We start from the raw sequence: 17,069 nt of genomic DNA on the forward strand, positions 1-17,069 counted from the left end.
AACAGAACTGAAATAACATAAAAATGATGTGATGAATAATGATGGAAGTGAAGTGACACAAAGAATCATGTAGCACATATTGTTCAGGAGGAGGGGTCAGGGTCAGGGTCAGGGTTAGAATGAGGGTGAGTCAACGTCCACCTGCAGCAGCTCCGATGTAAACCGCTCACTACTTTCCAATGCTTTATATTCTCAGCACACTTTTGCTCTTTCTTCTACAGTCTTTTGTTGTTTCCACAACAGAGACAAATATAAAAACCTGGAAGAGCAAAAAATGACGGCAGAACTGTGACGGACATCAAGAAGAACACTAGGAGGGCCGAAGAAGAGGGTTCAGCGGCGAAAACATCACCAACCAATCAAACAGTATTTCCACTACGAGGAGCCTCCGTGCGCTGATAAACAAACGATCTCGCCAAAGTGCTCAAAAGAGACTGGACGCATCAAGTGTACGCGTTCTGTTCATTTTCTGTCTGAAGCAGGAAATCCAGCCGCACAATGCCTGATCGTTGGCGGACTGTCCGCCATACGCTGGACTAGTGATGGGCACCGGTATTTAAATATTCGATTATTAGGCTAACCCCTTTAAAGACAAAACACCACCCAAATTTATTTAATGAAAAACGGTGCAGTTTGGACCTGAGACAGAACGCAACATCACAGTGTGTCAGCTTCACAAAACACAGCGAGCAAAATGACCAGCAGGCGGCAGTGCAGAGAAAATAGTCCCTCTACAGTTTAATCAATTCGCCGCCTTTTTCAACGCTGAAAAAAGTGGATGACACAATCAGTGGAAACATGTGAAGGAACTACACTTCTACTGCACGCACGCCACAGGAAACCCATGTCCTTCAAAATAAAAGCACAGCATAAACTTTTTAACACAACTCTCATTTTTCAAGCACCCACTGAAAGCAGCCTCGCGACCCACCAGTTTAGAACCATGGCCATACACCATATTCACACACACGGCATGTGACACACACGTCTTTCCTAGAAAAGCCCGACCGAACACAGAGCACACACACACACTTTAACGGGCTGCCAGCGCCAGCATGGATTTTGTTTTATAAAACATTGATCTCTCCGTTGGTGAGCTCGAGTTTTAGGCGAGGTTTATTAGAAAGATACGACTTTAAAGAGCAACGTGACGCAGCGACAGCAGCTGAGAGGTCAGTGTGACGAGGCCGTCATGGACAAGCTCATTATGATCCCTGAGGGGGGTTTTCACTCCCTTTTGGGGCCATTGATGCCCCCCCCTTACAACCCCCACCACCGCCTGTCAATCACAGCACCCCAGGGTCCGCGCAGCAGGGCCGATGTTAGCCAACACGTCCTCGTTTGTCCCCATTAAATGCTGCTAAACTGCCACGCACCAGCTTTCTAATTATCAATACTTATTTGATTGCCACAGAGATGTTCAACTCGCCGACAGCGGGGAAACAAATCAAACGTGACGACTGGGCGCGGGACCACGCTGGTGCGATAACAAGCTACCAACAGCTGACAGATGTGCATCTACCACACGAAGAGGAACATTACTCTCCTCCAAATAACAGGAAGCAACATGTGAATGAGTGAGATTAGCTCCACTTTTCCACACTACTAGCAGATGTTTTAGCTTCATGAAAAAGTACAATTTAAGATGTACACAATAGTGTTTAATGCTGGAGATAAAGCAGCATTTTCTAAATATGCATAAATGCCATAAAAGAAGGAAAAACATGTTTGAAACGTCCGGGTTGTTTCCTGCTCACTGTAGAGGCAGCGGCGTATTTGTTAGGGACTATTTTCAGCTGTGGATTAATCCACATTTGGTGCTCTGCTGAGTATTTGGGGAAGCAGGACGATGTATGTGGGATTGAGTTAAGATAAACTACAGTGTGTGCGTTCACTGTAATGAAGGAACACGTCACCCAGTGCAACAGTGTGGCTCACTGAGCTGTTTTTAGTAGCTTTCAAACAACAATGGAGCTCTGCGGCACAGAGGAAGAAGGTATCACAACACCTGTTAGATATATGCACAGTTAGGGCTGCACAGTTTAACTAATATTAATCCTGATCATGATTTTGTCTTCTCACGATTAAATAAACACGACTGACGGTGATACTGACGTTTAAAATGCTCCGCCCCGCTGCAGATCAAATCAAGCGCTCCCTAAACTAACAGCCCCTCCCCCAGGGGGCGATGGAGAGGTTCGGGCTTCACTTTTGGTGGAGCTGGCATGTCATGTGATGAGCGCCGACCTCGCAGCAGCAGTTTAGAGTGGAAGAGTGAACAACAGAGATGGTGGGAGAAACTAAAGTCAAACGTCTGAACAGAAGACGAAGAGCTGGTCCCTTGAAACGGCTCGTCAGCGCTTGTTTGGAGGTGTTTCAGGTTTAAGTGATGTGAAGAAGAAACAATAATCAGCAGAGAGGTCATGAAACCTGCGTCTGCGTCGCAAAGCAACACGACTAACTTCATGAAGCAGCTGAAAGAACAAAGTGCAGCATGATGAGTGTGTGAAGGCCGAGAGGAAGAACGAGCTGCTCCCCGTCCTCCAGCGTCGAGACGTCCAGAACAGAGGCGCTGCACGGACACCCTATCCACCCAGCTCCCAGAGACACACTGACATTACCCATGATGCACCACATTCAGGTAAAAAGGGGAAAGTACAATAAATACAATCTTTTACTAACTAATAATAATCATGATCTCAATATTGATCCAAGTTTGATTTGTGGAATCTGTTGTTTCACGTGACGTCGGCAGGACTGTCACACCTGAGCGCTGACTGTTCCTGTATTTGCTGAAAGATGAACTCAGCTGTCTGCACAGATTGTTTTTGGCTCCAGGGAACAAACGCAGCTCTGTGTATATGAGCAAATCTGTATACAAACAAATTATAGCTGTAAACAAATATTGACTGCTGGATGCTGCAGTTTTTCAAAGCCCTGTTTCTGACAGAGTCGTTCCTTCGATAGAGAAACATTTCGGAAAGCTCCGGAGGAATAACGACAACAAAACATATTCCTGAAAAGTCTCTGGACTGCAAATTGAGTTGACAAATCTCCACTGAGCACGCTCTGTAACCAATTCATTTACTGCAGCAGGCCTCTGAAGGGATGTTGGGAATTTATGAACAACAAAAAAAGGAGAATATGGAGGAAGGTCGACTGCAGAGCTGACAAACAGAGGGAGGACAGAAAAGGAGAGTCAGATATCCATGAGCTACAACTCAACCTGCACAGACAGACAGACAGGACGGATAGACAGAGAGACAGAGAGACAGACAGACAGATAGATAGACAGACAGATAGATAGATAGATAGATTTCTAAAAATAGAGAGAAAGATGGAGAACGACGAGACTGCATTTCACAATCTAACCGTGGAGGATGGCCAGAACATCTGGGTCCAATCTGCTCATCTGTGCTGCACAGTGTGTGTGTGTGTGTGTGTGTGTGTGTCTGTGTGTGTGTGTGTGTGTTAAATATGAGCGAGGCCTTTTCTCAGATCAACCGCAGCATAACAACATTCCTGCTTCTACTCTCACTCTCTCTCTCTGTGTCACACACACACACACACACACACACACACACACACACACACACACGGTCCGTGGGGAGACGCCATCTTCCACTTGCAGCGCAGCAGAGCAGGGAGGGAGTTGCCTAGCAACGGTTCTCCTGGAGAAGGCTCCGAGACGGCCATCTTGGATTTGGAGCGTCAGATGTGAGAAGTGGGCTAATGATACCTGCCCGGGTGAGTGCATATGTTTGTGTCTGCGATCTGTGTGTGTGTGTCGCATCAGTCCGTATTGGCAGCCTAATGACTCTGCTCCTTCTCCTCGCTCCCTCTCCTCGCTCCCTCTCCTCGCTCCCTCTCCTCCCTGCTCTCTGACACTCGCCTGTTTTAACGGCACACAGCTGAGAGAGGATCGATAGCGGCCGACTGCAGGTTGGAGTTTTTCTGCCTGCTGAGGTTTTGCAGCCAAAAACGTCTGAAAAACTCTGTGAAAACTCACTTTGGCAGGTCCAGCCCAAACCTGAACACATCACTGATCCTTCTCCTCAGATTTATGTTGAGGGACAATTTCCAGGCTCCGATGATCTACCAACACCTTTCATGAAATCATGCCCGGATGAGATTAAAACTAAACATGCCTGTTATCATCTGATGTCTTCCTCTGACCTGCTTTGTCTGACTGAAGTCTAAATATGATCAATGTGCTGTAACGTAAGACAAAGAGGAGCTGTAGCAGGGAGATATAATCAAACTGAATAAACATTGATCCTCATGGAAGACCAAGAAAACCACAAATATAAATATTTCAATCTAAAAAGCCGACGATATAAAGTGATTTATTTTCCCGTGAACCAAAATGATGCTGCACACCAGACCACAAATTCTGTGATCAGATTTGGACAATCTCGCACCACCGGCTATTCTGGCCATGATGGATCCTCTGGGAGCGACCGCCAACTTTTCAGGGCTTCTGGTGTAGCCCGCGGTTAGCATAAAGGACTTCCATTTCTGTGTGCTGCTTTGTTTACACTCCAATTAAAGAGAAGCGAGAATGGAGTTGAGATACGACATGTAAGCGGATTGTTAGCTGCACTTACATGCAGATGTCTGTTCGTGCAGATTAATAAGAAGCTACATCGTTGTCAGATGACGGCCACTGGAAGTCGGGGTGGCGATACGGTGGATTGCATCACGCCTGCTCATCTGTACGTTTGTCGTCCGAGTAGTATTGACCAATCACGTATCAGCAGGCTCCGCCGTAATGCCTTCTGGCTCCCGTCAGCGGTCATCTGACAATTTAGCTTTTTATAAATCTCTATATAGTTTTCTTCTCCTCTTGAGGACCTGACAAAGCTTCATTTTGACTTTTTACTGCATCATGATGTTATTTCAGCAAACTTACGAGCCGTTCATTACAAGCAAAGCGATCAATCTGTGACTTTTCTTTTCATCTCAATCTGTTCATTCCTGCTCGTCTTATTCCTCAACATCCTGCTTTTATTTGATCTCTCCCCCTCTCTTTCTTATCGCATCATCATAAACAGACAGTCCTCCCACCAAGCCACCATGGTAACCAAATGTACCTTCAGCCGGCACACACACACACATACACATATACGAGCAAAGAGGGGACTGTAGTATGCGTCATGAGAAGTGGGGACCTTGAGCTGTCACACTCACATGCAGGGACCCGTGTGGACTGTGGAGCGTCCGCTGGCTCTACAACTCCTGTGTCCGCTGCACGGTCACACAAAAACACACACAGATAAACACTCACACACACAGCCAAGCATCTCATACGCAACAGCAGTAGTTAAAGATGCCATCATTGGAGATATATGATGACGTCTTAGGAGTTTTAACAACAATTATTTCCTAGTTAGTCTTTTATTTCAGTCTTCAGCTAACTATTACTTTTCGTTTTTCATTTCTCAATGTGTCAATTATTTTCTCGATACATTTTTTATTCCTTAAAATGTAAGAAAATACTGAAAAGAAGAAACTGATGTCTTCTACTGATGTTTATGGTCCAAAAACAGAAGGATGTGCAGTTTACGTTCATGTTAAAGGAAAAAAAGCCCCAAAAAATCGTATTTAGGAAGCGAAAAACAGCAAATATTTGGCCTTTTTATGAATCAAAATTACTTAAGTGATTGCTTTTTATAAAAACGTGCAAATTTAACTCTGTGTGTTTATTATTTTTTAATAAATCAACAAATCTTTGCAATTGCTGCACTCTAACTAGAAAAAAAATACACAATTGCACAAATAGATTATCTGTCTATTTGATAAAAAAGCAGATCGACCATTACAGCGACATAAAACTTATCGGTAATAATTAATCATTAAGTTATTTTTTTATAACAGAACATTAGCTGGTTAAAGATGCTGAAATTCGCTTTTTGTTGTTCTCTCTAAATCGTTTGAGGTTTTAAGTCATAGAATTAGCAGTTGAGTTATCGTGGGCTCTAATAACACATGATGCTTTTTTGTCATTACTTCTTTTCACTTGTTCATCAATTAATAATGAGAATAATCTTATTCCGCAGCCGTACAAGCCGCCGCTCTTTGCTTCGTGGAGCTGACACGAGCGGATGTCTGGTGCTTTCACCCAACAAATGACACTAATGGTCCTTCAATTATCAAAATTACACTCAATTTTCTGTTGAACACCTAATCCATTCGCTGCTTCAGCACGAGTAGTGACACCTCTCTCCACATTTCTCCCACTCCTCGCTTTGATCTAATTAAAAGGTTAAATCGTCAAACAGACACAAACACAAACAGAGGAAAAAAAACGCCTTTGAGCTGCAGGATTTACTTGATTTTCACTCTGCTTGTTTTTGAAATGTCATTTAATTTAAGAAAATTGCCAACAGGGTGATAAGTGATGTTTTCTCTGCCCCAGAGAGGAAAAGGAGGCAGGTTTGTGGATAACATTAGCTTGTGTCATCCTCTTTAATGTGAGGATTTTATGCTTTTTTCTCTTATGTGCTATAATAAATTTTATATATTTTAAAGGGCGTCAGTATTTGCTAATTTTCCAATATTTTTTTAACCATTTAAAAGACTAAATTGATTATAGTTTATTGAAAAAGCTCCTAAAAGTAGGTGCAACAACTACTACAAAATCCAGATGCAAGTGGCCACCAGAGGTTACTAGGTTACGAGTCATTCGTTTCCGGGTTTAAAGCTGTGTGCCCCGGAACATGTACAAAACACGACAGCACTGTTACACGGCAGGGCTTCACTCACCTGGCAGGTAGCCGAGTGGATTAGCATGTTACGTTTCATTGGTATCTGTTTTCACATGCTGATAAAAATTTAGTCGTTTATACGGACTGTTTTCTTTTCTTCCATACTTTAATGAAACGATTAAGCCGTTAGTTTGTTTATATAAATGTGTCAGGATAGTTAATGTGTATGAATTTCAAATGTTAATGAACTGTAACGCTTATTGTAGCTTTGTTTATCTTTTAGTTTCACGGTGCTGAAGAAATTATGAAATAAATTATAAATGAAATGCACCCGTCAAACTCTTGATGCCAGAGGGGAAAAGGTTTTCTATAGTTATTCATTAATAAAAATGTGTATACTTGTAAATGTGTAGTTATTTCAACTCTAAATCAATTTATTTTTATTTGAAACACATTCAAAACTCAGAAATTACAGCCTGTTTTTACCATGTCGAGTTTGCAATCCTGCTAGCTATCGGTGCGGCAGTTGAGCTCAGCCTACGGTAACGTTGATAGAGGATGGCGGCTGCACTGGCGATCATGATGCCGCATGTTCATGGCGAAGCTTTAACTAGGCTGTGTAAAATACATAACACAATAAAACACCTCTCTGTATTTGTTACAGGTATACTGGTCGTGCCGGTTTATAAGACGCAGCCCACTTTTTAAACGAAAGAAAAGATGTATTTTAAGTGTGTCTTATACACTGAATTTTCCGGTACTTGTTAGATGCGGTCCTAATTCTGCACTTAAACAGGAAAGAGTGTTTTCTGCCCTGATGATAAACAGGGATAAAGTGTGTTTTGTCCCTTTTACAACAAACTGGCAGCCATGTGGGAAACGCTGTGTGATCACAACATGCAAAACCATGAGAGGCTGACGAGTTCACATGTTTATTTAAACGAGCCTCAAAGTGGGATTAAAATTTCCCGTGATTCGTCTGAAATTACAAAAACACTAAAAACGAACTAATTTTTAATCTAATTAAACTAATTTATCAGGCCAAGAATTTCTAGCACAGACATTCACCTGTGAGGGGGTTTTAATAAGCTGCCATTTCAAGCTTTTTACATACAACAGTTAATTTAAGTCATCAATATTAGAAAACAGCAGCTGAATGTTGTTGCTCATGTTCAGTGAAAGATTTCAACTCATTTCTACATCTTCAATCCAGCAAAGCAGCATCATGTTGTAAACTAAAGCATCAGTAGTTCTTTAAGAGCCCTGATGTGAGAAATATAAAATCATGATATTGATTTTCAGTCAATCCGAATTTCTTTGTTCTAAGTTTTGTGAGTCACATAACGCAACACACCCACAGATGCAGCCCACGGTTTAGCTCTGTTATTGTAGTCCGATGAAGCTCAACAGACGTCATCTGGAACAAATGACTGACAGCTGCTCTCTTTCGATAACACACCAACGCAGAGCTGTCACTGGTTTGCTTCCAGCTCCAAACCGGAAACACATGGCTTTTGTTCTGTCAAATTTAGACCACGTTATCGATCATCAGGGCGGTACAAGAGCCTCACTGCTGAGGACTGTATGGAACACTGCACCTACCAAAAGCTGGCACTAAATATCTGAACATAGTCGATCATGTTTTCTTTCTTTAGTCACATATAAATTAATGTATTTCATTAAGGTTAAGTTCTTTTATAGCTCCTTGTTTATAGACGAATCATCTCTGAAACATCTGGAACAGTCAGCTTCTTATGTGTTTAGACAAAGAAAAAAGGTTATTTTCTTCAAACGCAGTGGCAGAAGACGGTAAACAGCACTTGTCAGAAATCAACACAAGTATCAGAAGCACTCTGTCAACGCCGCCCTGTGGACTGAAGCAAAACCAGCTCAATCCAGCAGCAGAATCGAGCTTGATTTGGGAATTACAATAGAGTCGTCTGCACTCACTGTCACTCCAAGCTGCTGGAACCGGAGATGACAGGCATTTTGACTGATAACAAACAGAAAACATTTTATGGCAGAATTTTGTCTGTTAAATAAAAGCTGTTAAATAAAAGCTTCGTCTAAGCGCTTTTTACCGCCACACACAAGTCCAATATCGGCCTATAGAAGCCTCTAGTGTCATGCAACATGTAGGATGCTTGTTTATCAGAGTGTCCCATGAGTGACGGCTGTCAGCTAGACATCAAAATGTATCAGTCACTTACTTTCCTAGTGGTTCAGGTCCTGTCAATGTTGTTTTTAATAGGGATGCACGATATTTTCAAACCTTTTTTGCCGATTTCGATACTGATATATGAGGCACATTTATTTCCCACCTTACTGCAGAGTCTCCCTGTAGTGGAGTTGATAAACGCCTACTCTTGTTGTAGTGGCCAAAAACTGCCACACTGCAGACATCTCACACCCTTCTTCACGCTTGACGGAAGAGGCGTTGTACAAAAGGTCACGTGTCTGATCACTCCAGTTTCTGAGCACACCTGAATGCAGCATCCCCCCGCAACACGGCAGTGAGGGAGACATGCCCGGACTTGATTACTGCACCTACTACGGAGACATCAGTGATTTACGACGGATTGTTTTTATTGTGTGTGCGTTAGTTTTGCACTTATGTTCATGTTCACGTCGGCTTTGGCTGAGAGTGTATTTTCTGCGTGTTTGATGTTAAGTCGGTAAAATGAGGAGAGTGTGAGCTAACTGTGAGCTAGCTAAGAGCTGTGAAAGTTGTTTAACTTCTATTCATTGGCTCGAGTTTCTGTGACTTTTTAGTCTTTATTTGTGTATTGTTGATAACTTTGTGTAGGCAGTGCGCGCGCACACACTTATCTGCAGATACTGATAACGTGCCGATGATATCGTGCATCCTTTGTTTTTAACTGTGTGTTAACGAGGATTTAATTCAGCTAGTGAGCTGAGTTTGCGGCTGCTCGAGCGCAGCCCTGAAGCCCTGCTGAAGAGACAAAGACTATTTTGTATGTCAAACTGCTTAATTATGAGATTTTTCCTGGTTTTAAATACAGTTTACTTTTGTTCTGGGAAAGTAGGACACTTTTACAGATAGTTCGGCTCCTTGTAAATACGGTGGCCCACAAGGGCGATTGCGCTGCAACAGCCAAAACAGTTTCCATTAGAAGAAACGCGCTGAAAAAAATGTTCATTTGTTTCGGCCTTTTGCAGAACGTTTTTTCTTCTGCAGCTTGTTTCCGTTGTTGCGTTTGTTTCTGACTTTGCAGCTTGTTTCTTCTAATGGAAACCGTTTTGCCCGCTGCAGTGCGATTGCCCTTGTTGGCCACCATACATTAAAGCCTCAGGAACCCTGAACACTGAAGGAACTTAAAATCAAGCTTCAGCTGGCAGCAGCTCAGCTTCTAGCATTTCCTCCAAGTTAAAACCTCATCACTGAAGAACAGTAGAGACAGTTAGAGACTCAGTTTGTAAAGGTTACAGCCTGCCGTGTTTTTGCTCCTGCATTGCTTTGTGTACAAAAACAAGTGCAGATATTAAACTGAGCATGTAGCAGAGTACAACTAAAACAGACGCCTACTGACTCGACTGTAGATACCATACCATGACTACATATTTAATCAAATAAACTTCATACTTCTAATCACAACATTGCATGCCTCCAGACAAAGATGGCAGATCAAACATCTCATTTTCCAAGTCAGTCATTCAATTACAAGAAACAGTAACAACATTCCACAGCAGCTTTAAAACCACTTAGTTCCATTCATGGAGCTTAATCAAGCGGACAACATAACCTAATATAATTTATTATAGATTATTCATGAACGTCCCCGGTAGAACGCAGTGATTTCTGTGCAGCGTGAGGCACTGCAGATACAGAACAACGAGGCTACACTGACCTAAAATGCAGCGCTTCAGGCAACACATGCACATTGTTGTTGCTGCTGAACGTACACACAAACAGTGCGAGAGTGTTAGCGGGGAAAACACACACACTGCAATGGTGCTTTCCCCCAAATCTGCAACATTATGGAAGTCCGCAATCGGCTTCAGTGACTCTTGTTTATGAAAATTCAGTACATAAAAAAACAGCTTTGATAAGACGTAAAATATTCAGCAGGAGGGAGACATGTGGCGTCACTTTCACACCTGAGCGGCCCTTTGTGGATGAAATATGCATGTGAGGACATTTTAAATCTCTTCCTCTTTGTTTCTGCTGGTCAGAGAGATCCCTCACACCAGCACCCAAACAATGCACAACAAGGAATCTCCCGAGGACATTAAACGCACCAGAAGCCTCTACAGCTTCATCATGTCAGACTTTAAGGGTTAGTTCTGCTGAAAGCTGGCGTTCGCTCCCTCCCGCACCAACAGGGCAGTTTTGCCGTTAAAGAGGCCGTCCTGTGAACTTAAGCTCCGCCATCAACAGCTCTGTTTGTCCCATCTGCATAAGAGCAGCAGCTAAACGCTCCAGAGCAGCAGCGTAATGCCTGGAGGTCACAGCGACACGGCAGAGATGATGTGATTTAGGCGACACTAAGCGAGGGAGCGGGAGAGGCTTATCTGCCACGGCTCGGCTGATTGCTGAGTTTATCTAATAAACAGGTGGGGCGCCGGTTCGTCTTCTCAAAGACGAAGAAGAAAAAGTTTCATCCCGCGGCGCTACCCATCAAACCTGACAGGAAATTGTTGCCTGAGGTTTATTACTCTGCATTTCAATAACGGCGGCGTCCTCAGACACTTTGCTCATTTACATTCAGAGTCTTTGTGGACTGAAAACTTTGTTAATCCTTTAAAATACTTGTTTTACTTTCCTGACACAAGACAATTTGGAGAGGATGACTTTTTTTGTTGAATCTGGGACGTTTCCTCTGATTTGTAACAGCGCTGAACTCATCAATTTAGTCATTTATCAAGTAAAAACAGCAAACGCTCTGTGTGCAGCTCAGCTTTAACATTTGTATCTTAACTTTACATGTTTTCTAACTGAAGAACATCAAAAACGGAGCAATAAAGACTTAAAAATAAATTATAAAATACTGAGTTATCGAGTTAAACCGTCTCCGTCTCTGCTTTTGTCAAACATTTTCTCTTCTAAAAGTGTTTGTGAGCTTCAGGACGCTGTTTTAATTAACGTAGAAACCTCCTGATGTGTTCTTAACACGGGTTCAAGATGTAACTTCACTTGAGGAAATCACCACTGAGGCAACAAAGTGAAGAGTCAGTGAGCGTCGTGCCAAACAGACCTTTCTGCTTTCTCGTTTTTATCTGTAACAGATATCCGAAAAAACAAATGAATCTGCGATAAATTAAAAAGTGGCTCGGTCTGTATAAAGTTAGTGAAGTCAACAATTTCACCGCGCTCCAGATGGCGTCTTAAAATGACTTGTTTTTTTTCTGACCACCAGAGCAGAAATTCAAAGTTACGATCATAGAAAAGAGGGAATATTGGTTTTTGAGAAGCTGCAAAAGGTTAGCTTTAAAATACAGCAAAAAAAAAGTAAGCAATTATAAGGGGGCTTTCACATTAGAGACCCGGGCCCAAATCCAAGTACACCTGACACCGTTCGTTTGATTACTGTGAGCACTGTGCACCGTACTCGGGCACAGATCCGCTTGAAAAGCTGTTCTCGAGCACGGTTCATGTGTACTCCGGTACGCCACGCATCAGGTGTGAGCTAACCGTTCCAAACCACAGAAGCGGACGGCTTTATATGTGTATGCGCGCAGCACCGCTGATCTCATCCTCTGAACTGCACGGCCACGGCTGATACCGTAGGAATGTAGGTGAGAGGGTCGCTCCGGAGATCTTCTCCAAAATATGAATAATAGTCGGCATAGAGCAAAGGTCGTCTCCATCGTACGGGATCATGTGATTCACACGCTTTTCTACACGGGAACAACAACATACATGTTGCGTAGTTGATGATACTCTTCTTCTTCTGCATGTTTTAGAGGTAGATTACCGCCACCTTCTGCTTCGGAGTCCTACCGCAAGTTTACTCGGGTACGAAATTATTCATGTGAAAGCTGACCAGCGGGGGAGAGGAGGGGGGGCAGCTGTTCTCAGGTACAGTACGAAGCAATCGTACCTAATGTGAAAAAACCCTAAAAAGGTAAAACTGAAAACATCGGGATGTAACTAACAATTATTTTCATTCTAGTTTAATCTGCCGATTATATTTGAGCTTAAATCAGAATTAGTTTGATCTACAAATCATGAAGTACAAACATCGCTTTCTGCCGATCAACTAATCAATGAATCAGCTGTTACAGCTTCAGACCTTCATCAGCTAAGAAACAATCTGACCACATCAACCTGATTTTTGGGAACTAGAGTTGCGTACTTGCAACGATCCGGCAATACGCTGTGTATCACGATACAGAGGTTATAATCCAATATACACCACCTTATGTGCAATCTGAGCGAAGGAATAAACACTTGCCTGCATCGGTTAAAAATACGTAAAAATGTAATAACAGTTGGGTTTGATAGTTATCTAAAAATCATACTGCAATACTCAAGTGTATCAAGATTTTCATACAGCCCTACTGGGAGAATATTTTGTGACACTAAATGATCAATTAACTAGAAAAGATCGATACCAATAAAAACAAGCAAACAATCAGCAAATTTCCAGCCTGTTTAAAAAGATACCTTCAACTTTCACCGCACACCACGCTCTTATTTTGAAATGACCACGCACAGCCACGCACTCTCCCCAAGTGAACAGCACACACACCAGTAGCTGCCACACTCTCGCCCTCTGTTTTGGACGAGCACCAGTGACTGACGCACACACTGACACGTCCATCACCCTGTCAGGAGGCCTGTCAGGCTGCTGTGATCCACCTAACACACACACACACACTCCATACACCTGAGTGTTAGGAGCGCTTCATGTTGTCTGACGTTTGGGCGTGACGTTTCCACTTCCTCCCGCCGTCTCCATCATTAATAACATCTGCCAGCAGCAGGTTCTGCTCTGATAAACACTCTCGGCTGGATTAGGAGCTCCAATCGGCCTGCAGCTGCCTCGCTTTTACCTCAGTGTGTGTGTGTGTGTGTGTGTGTGTGTGTGTGTGTGTCACTGCAGTGGGACAAAAATAAAGGCTTTTATGAATGATGAGGCTGATCAGAAGGAGAGGGGACAGTTTGATGTGTCGAGGTTTGACTGCTTCAAAGGCTCGTGCTGATTTTTTGGGGGGATTAAAGCTGCAGATTCCTGATTGTCTGTGCGTTTAAATGTCACCCTAATTTATTCAGAATTTGCCCCAGAATTTACACCCCTGAAAAGAGCGTTACTCTTCATCACAGTGAGCCTGTATCTACAGCTGCACATCACCGCAGGTGAGGCAGGTTTCACTGCAGACCTGATAAAAGTGACAGACAAGAAAAAACAGCATCATCTCTTTTTCTCTTTTTCTGCAAAGCAAAGCAACACAATGAACCCGAGTCTGCTGTGATGAATCACAATTTAACACATCTGTAGCACTACAGGAAATTTATCCAGAATAAATGAACATTTCAGGCAACAGGGTGGCTCACATCCAGCATGTATCTAGGCTTCCTCCCTCACAATGTAGGCCTTCCCGAGCCTGTATGAATAAAATATGCCATCCCCATTATATAAGGCAGAAATGCCCTCTTCCTCTCTGAGATGCTGAAATAACAGCAGGGTGGATTGCTGTGATTGAGATTCAATGGCCCATAGAAGGAGAGTTAGTGTATCTGTCCATGGAAAGACAAGAGAGGAAGAGGAAAAGGGGAGGTGAAAAATATTCCCGAGCATCCTCCTCATCTTCAGCTGCTCTGCAGGCCCCAAAAACACAGAAGCAGGAGGCGAGATCACGGGCATCAAACGCCAAACTGCCCCAATGTGTTACTCTGTCACGCAGCGTTGCATTGCAATGCTATTATTAAACCCCCACCACACACACTCACACACATACAGACGCACACACACACATACACACAAACACATCACACACACACACAGGTAGGCTCGGCTGATTGTGTCAACATCTCAAGGTCAAACAACGGGTTGGATTTCAGACCCAAATCGGGCGAACAGGCCCGGTCGGGTGTTTGTGTTTTTCTACAAGCTGCACCTCCGCGGAGACAAAGAGCAGCGGCCGAATCCCGCAGTGTGTTCCCGCTCTGCCCTCATCCTCTCCCGGCTACAGAGAGCTGGCCAGGCCGGTCCCTGGCTGACAAACATCTGGATGGGAGGAGCGGGAGGGGACGAGGGGAGGAGGAGGAGGATGAGGAGGGGGCCGCAGGAATGAACGGTTAGATTCCGTTAGTAGGAAGGCTCCCGGTGTGGATGGTGATGATAATGATGGTGGTGATGAGATAACGGGATAACGAGGGAAAACAGGAGGAGGAGGAGGAGGGGGAAAGAGGCTTGCGCTTTTTTCGCCTTAATTTTAATAATTACTTACCCTCTGACAGCTCCAGCTCCAGCTCCGCCAGCCGGGCTCGGATCTCCAGCGGTATCGGCGACGCCTCACGGTCCGCCATTCGTCTCGTGCCGTAGAAAACACCTCCCCGGTTAAACCGCTGCCGCCTCCTCCGCCGCTGCTGTTTCTACTCCTGCCTCCTCCTTCGCTTGGAAAGGGAGAGCTGCTCCTCGGCGGCCCCTCCTCGGTGGAGGCGCGGAAAGACTGCGAGGCGTCGAGGGAGAACAAAGAGGATAAATCTCGGTCTCGTTTTAACGGAGGCCCGCCATGGCGCCAGGTTCCTCGAATCGGTAAAGACCCCGGTTGCTCGGTCGGCTCTCTCCGCTGCCGTTGCGGTAGTTGTAGCGGTGGTAGTGGTGATGATGATGAGGCTCGCGCAGCCCCAGAGTCAGCGCCGTTTGCAGCTTCTTGCCGCTGGTGTCACGTGACTATACGGAGGAAGGAGGGGGGAGGAGGGGAAGAAGGCGATGCCTGCCATCACCGGCAGGGGGCGCAGCGAGCAACCACACCTACAGGACAGAGTGACAGTATAGTTTACATACATTCTTTATTTATTAAACTACAAGTTATGATTTCTTTTATTAAAAATGTTATTTTCGTATTTTATTTTTCCCCCAAACCTTTTTCTGTGACAAAAATAACAAAAGTAAAAGTGGAAGCTGAGGGTTCAATATCACTTTTGCTTTCATCTAGTGGATCTTTTTATTCACTTTGTTACACATAGAAACATTTAGTTTCTATCTGTTGGGTAGCAAAGTTTGGATTGGGTGTTTAACATAAGAAGATCTGGTGTTAAGGATAGTTTGGTTGTTTGAAATCTTGCCAAAAGGTCACGCTCCCTGGACATTTTCTGATGCTTTCAGGCAACTTGTGGCTTTCATCAGCCTTTTTTTATTCATTACTTATTTTCTCAGAGCACAATCTTTTTCATATCTGAATAGAATGACCATACAGACCTGCATTAGGAATCTGATATGGTCTACTAATAACAAGTGTCACAAATCTTGTTTCCAGCCTGGTTTACCATCTTTATTTTCCCCACAGTTAAACAGTTAAACCAGATAGAAATCATAACCTGCCTTTGCAGAACTGGTTAACTTTTCTGACAACACTATAAGCTTTTATATATTTTAAAAACATTGGATTTATCTTGATTTCTAAAGCCAAATGCTGTCTGCAGTTGTATTTAATTAAGCAACATGTGCCCGTCTTCTCCATGGCTCTAGCCATTGCCTTTTAATGTGGTCATTCTTTATTCATCATCTGCATGCGGAAACCAAACCTCAACAGATTAATGTGATTAATATTAAAGGTCAAGCAGCCTTTAATTAAGTCCAGTATGATTGAACAAGCCTAATGTGGCAGTGACACATAAGTGAGCATCAATTTGTGCTCCCAATACAGTGTATTTAATTAGTATTATTCATCACATTCATTAGGCCTATAGCCTTCCAGGAATCAAATCATCCTCATTGTAAACAAGTGCTGGGGCCGCATAATGGAGTAATGGCTGTTATGATGGGACTCTTCTGCCACCTGCTGGTTACAAGAAAGAACTACAGCTGAGGGAGTTCAGTGCTGTTGTACTGTACGATGGTGCAGCGGAAATTCAAAGCAGAGTGTCAGACAGAATATAGATGCAGTGGAGAAAAGCTTTGATTAGCTCTGCCTGAACATATAAGAACACATGACAGACAAGTAACTTAAACTTCAAAGGCACTTCTTTAATATTTGTTCAATATTATGTACATCTGTACAGACAAAGTAACATGTGCCACAACCATACCAGCTCTTTCTCCTTAACATTTACAATTTTATGTTTTAAACAAAAGAGCATTGGAGTAAATACAATCTAATTCAAGTTCTGAAATACAGTTCAAGTTCTTTGTGCTGAAACAGTGTGTCTGACAATTATGAACCTGCTACAAC

The 17,069-nt window shown here is 43.4% G+C and overlaps 1 protein-coding gene across 1 annotated transcript in view; it reads right to left on the reverse strand.

Moving 5' to 3' along the window:
- The window catches only part of LOC138595643 (disco-interacting protein 2 homolog C-like), a 62,677-nt gene extending 47,181 nt beyond the window's left edge, over window positions 1–15,496 (reverse strand). The window contains exon 1 of the mRNA XM_069666978.1: window positions 15,123–15,496. Within this exon, the coding sequence (XP_069523079.1) occupies window positions 15,123–15,201 (79 nt within the window). The 5' untranslated portion in view covers window positions 15,202–15,496. The remainder of the gene's footprint in view (window positions 1–15,122) is intronic.
- Window positions 15,497–17,069: the final 1,573 nt, after the last annotated feature.

The sequence above is a fragment of the Semicossyphus pulcher genome, unplaced genomic scaffold (assembly GCF_022749685.1).
Source record: "Semicossyphus pulcher isolate SPU_LCO1_2020_fin unplaced genomic scaffold, fSemPul1.0.p SCAF_18, whole genome shotgun sequence".
NCBI classification, from domain to species: domain Eukaryota; kingdom Metazoa; phylum Chordata; class Actinopteri; order Labriformes; family Labridae; genus Semicossyphus; species Semicossyphus pulcher.